Here is a 3,342-nt window from a genome sequence, read left to right on the forward strand (position 1 = left end):
ACTGCTGTCTGTGCTGCTGTGTGTGCACTGCTGTGTCTGCGCTGCTGAGTCTTCACTGCTGTCTGCACTGCAGACCTAACATGCCACTATTGGTTTCCAAAAGCCAAGTCTGTGTACCTCTGACTATCATGTCACTTGACCTAGGGTTTTCCAAGCCCCTTTCTGGTGTCGCACATATCACCCATATTCTCTGTCTGACCCTGACACACATCAAGTCCTCTGCATGTCTCCATTCCCTCCATCTTTTATACCTACTGTCTGTGTCTCTGTGTGCTGTGTCTGGTGTTTGTCAGGGTTCCTATGTCCCCGTCTCACGTCCTCAGTCTGTCCTGTGTCATCATTTCCTCTTCTTCTCTGGTCCACAGCTTAGAGTTTGCAGTTCTGTTTCCTACACACTCAAGGGTTACCCTCAGTGTCCCTTGTGACCTACACCCTCAGGTCTGACCCATAGCCCAATGTCATCCGTTTCCCAGGATCCACGTCTCAGAACTGCATCAGTGTTTCTATTCCCTCATTCTAAATCCCACTTGCTTTAAGTCTTGGGCTCAGTATCGTCATCCTCCAGTCTCCCTGTGTCCCGGGCCTGCCTTCAAGGCCCTCCACTCACATTGTCATCAGTAGTCAGGTCACCCTCACTGGCCTGGATGGCAAAGGCAATGAGGCAGATAGCAGCAGCCACCCACATGAGGCACTGCAGACCACCTGCCAGCTGCCGGGCAAACTTCACGTACTCAGGAGTGCCCCGAGGTGGCCGGAGTGCATTGGGCCCGTCCCTCAGCAGCAGCTCGGCTGCCAGGCTCGCCCGCAGGCCCTGGGAACAGGCAGGGGTAGTCATGGTGGAGTGTACAGGGCCTTTCCCTCACCCATCCGCTTTGGTCTCCCTCAGGCTTTCCCTTCTCTCTCTCCTTCCCTCCCATGCCCTCCTCTTCTCCTTTCTCTTTCCACTCTCTCCCTCCATCTTTCTCTTCCTTTCCCGCTCTCTTTTTACCCCTGTCTCTCTCCCTCCCTCTCCTATCTCTTACTTCTTTCTTGCTCTCTCTCTCTCTCTCTCTCCCTCCTTCTTCCTGCTCCTGTTTCTCTGCATACGTCTCTTCCCTTCGCCGTGTCTCTCTTCCTCTCTCTCTTCTATTGCTCCATCTATTCCCCCCACACACACACACATTTCGATGGTGTGATTCTCTAGTGATTCTCTCTCCCTGTTCCTCTTTCCTGTCCATCATCCCCTCACTATGCCCTCCCACTCCTAGCTCACCTTGGTGGCGCTGGTCTGGTACTTCTGCTCCAGCTCAGACACTGACAGCTGGTGGTCGTTCTGGTGACGATGGAACAAGGCACTCACAGTCTGGCTCCCACAGTCCCATCCTACCCACTGTCTGGCTTGCAGTCCCCACCTGAATCCTGCCCAGGCCCTGCCCCCATGCTCACAATCTCCATCTCCTTCTTCATGTTCTCCAGCTTCTCTTTCTTCTTGCCTCCCCCGCCTCCACCCTTCTTCTTGCTCATCTTGGCAGCCATGTCCCCACCAGGACCAGTCCCCAGTTCCACTGAGTACAATTCATAATTCTCCTGGGATTGGGATGGAACAAAGGAAATGTCAGATACCACTGGGACTTCTGCCCCCACCCCCAGCCACAAAATCCCCTAGACGCCACTCACCGCCTTCCCCATGGTGCTTGGTGCTCTGCCCTCTTTGGTCTACAGAGCCTACTTGGGTCTGGATCAGGCTTGATATACCCAGGTTGGGCAGGGGGTGGAGCAGAACCAGCTGATTACAGCTGATTATGAGGCTCCTTGGGGTAACCTTCAGGCTTGGACAGCTCAGACACTTTCTACTGAGCTGTTCAACCCGTCCAAAGCCCATTTGCCACCTGTCACTCAGATCAGGAACCCCTGGGCTATAACGGCCACACATCAACAGGAAGAGAAGCAAACACGGAGCTCTCTCTCTTCACGCCAACAATGTGATGAGGGGCTCTTACACATTCACTCACTGAACCTTCCAGAAACCCTCAGAGGTGAGGAGTTCCCATTACTGGTGGAGAAATTGGAACTCATCACTTTCTCCACCCTAGTCTAGGACAAGGTAGAGTCAGGAACAGGCAGATCACCTGCACACAGTGTCCTCTTGTGAGCCCTAAAGTATAGGCACAGTCACCTATGACATCATATCCCATCTACCATTCCCACCGGGCAGAGACATGAAACTGAGGCTCGTGGGGATTTGACAGAGTCCTGCCGGCATGCTTAACTGCTAGCTGCTTGCCCACAGCTCCCAATCTTTTCCCTATCCCCACCCCAATCTGCTCAGATAAACAGTGGCACACATTGGGGAAAGGCTGTATCTAAGGGCCCTCGCCTGAGCTGGGTGCCAGATGCCAGGAAATGTGACAGACCCCTCCATGATCCCATCAGGGATCCCGAGGCAGCAATGGGGACATGGTAGGACCTTTGGTATGATTTTTGCACTGGCCTCCCATAGTGGGCATGTCTCCAAGGGCATGTGTAGGTGCAGTTGATAAGATAATCACCTTGGCAATGTCCTCCCCGGGAGCAGGTCACCTGGGGAAGTAAAGGGCAGGCAGCCTGAGCTCCCCAACACTCATCTGGCTGAGGATCCCAACCCCACACCAGGAACCCCAAGGAGAACCAGGCTCAGTGACAGCCACTGCAGAGAAATCCCAGGAACACGGAGGAACCTCATCTGAGCGGAGCTTGCAGAAGTCTGTGTGTTTTCTCAGCTCACACACTTTCGCCTCCTCACAACCCCACACGAGCTTCCCTGACTCCGTCCCTGTGCAGGTTTCCTCAGTAAATCCTAAGCTCTGTGCAGACTGATGTCATCCATGCCCCAAGACCCTGGCCCTCGCGACACCATGTCTGGTTCCCTTCCCAGAGATCTGTATGGCACTTCCTCATCTCCTTCAAGTCTCCTGCAAATGTCACCTTCTCTGTGAGTTCTCCCTGCAGCCCTGCAGCACCACATTCACCTAACCATGCTTCCTGTTCCTGTCTGCCATTGAATTGGTCATCTGGCTCCATGTGGGGGACTTGGTTGCCTTTGGTAACCTACACACTGTCCTTGAGTGTGGACAGGCTTTGGCTCAATGATTGGCGTGAGCATCGATTCACAAGCCTGGGGCACCAGGCAGGCTCTCTGGAACCCTTACCCTTTGGGAATGTCTTGGATGTAACTTGGTATCTTCAAACCCGAAACCCAGCCATCCAGCCTCTGCCCTCCACGTGCTCAAGGCCTGGGGAAGCTGTGGGAGGTGAGGGGTCGAGTCTGCAAGTAAAGTCACAGATAGGGAGACCAACACCATCAGTGGCAGCAGATGGCTGACT

The 3,342-nt window shown here is 54.0% G+C and overlaps 1 protein-coding gene across 2 annotated transcripts in view; it reads right to left on the bottom strand.

Annotated features, from left to right (window-relative positions):
- Atp4a (ATPase H+/K+ transporting subunit alpha) overlaps window positions 1-1,710 on the bottom strand; it is a 13,500-nt gene extending 11,790 nt beyond the window's left edge. For both annotated transcript variants that reach the window (XM_028787587.1, XM_028787586.1), the window contains exons 1-4: window positions 1,657-1,710; window positions 1,426-1,566; window positions 1,253-1,312; window positions 608-811 (exon numbers count right to left, since the gene is read on the bottom strand). In XM_028787587.1, coding sequence (XP_028643420.1) covers window positions 608-811; window positions 1,253-1,312; window positions 1,426-1,566; window positions 1,657-1,668 — 417 coding nt within the window. In that variant the 5' untranslated portion in view covers window positions 1,669-1,710. The remainder of the gene's footprint in view (window positions 1-607; window positions 812-1,252; window positions 1,313-1,425; window positions 1,567-1,656) is intronic.
- Between the last annotated feature and the right edge of the window lie 1,632 nt (window positions 1,711-3,342).

Source organism: Grammomys surdaster, unplaced genomic scaffold (genome assembly GCF_004785775.1).
Source record: "Grammomys surdaster isolate TR1022 unplaced genomic scaffold, NIH_TR_1.0 125671, whole genome shotgun sequence".
Classification (NCBI taxonomy): Eukaryota; Metazoa; Chordata; class Mammalia; order Rodentia; family Muridae; genus Grammomys; species Grammomys surdaster.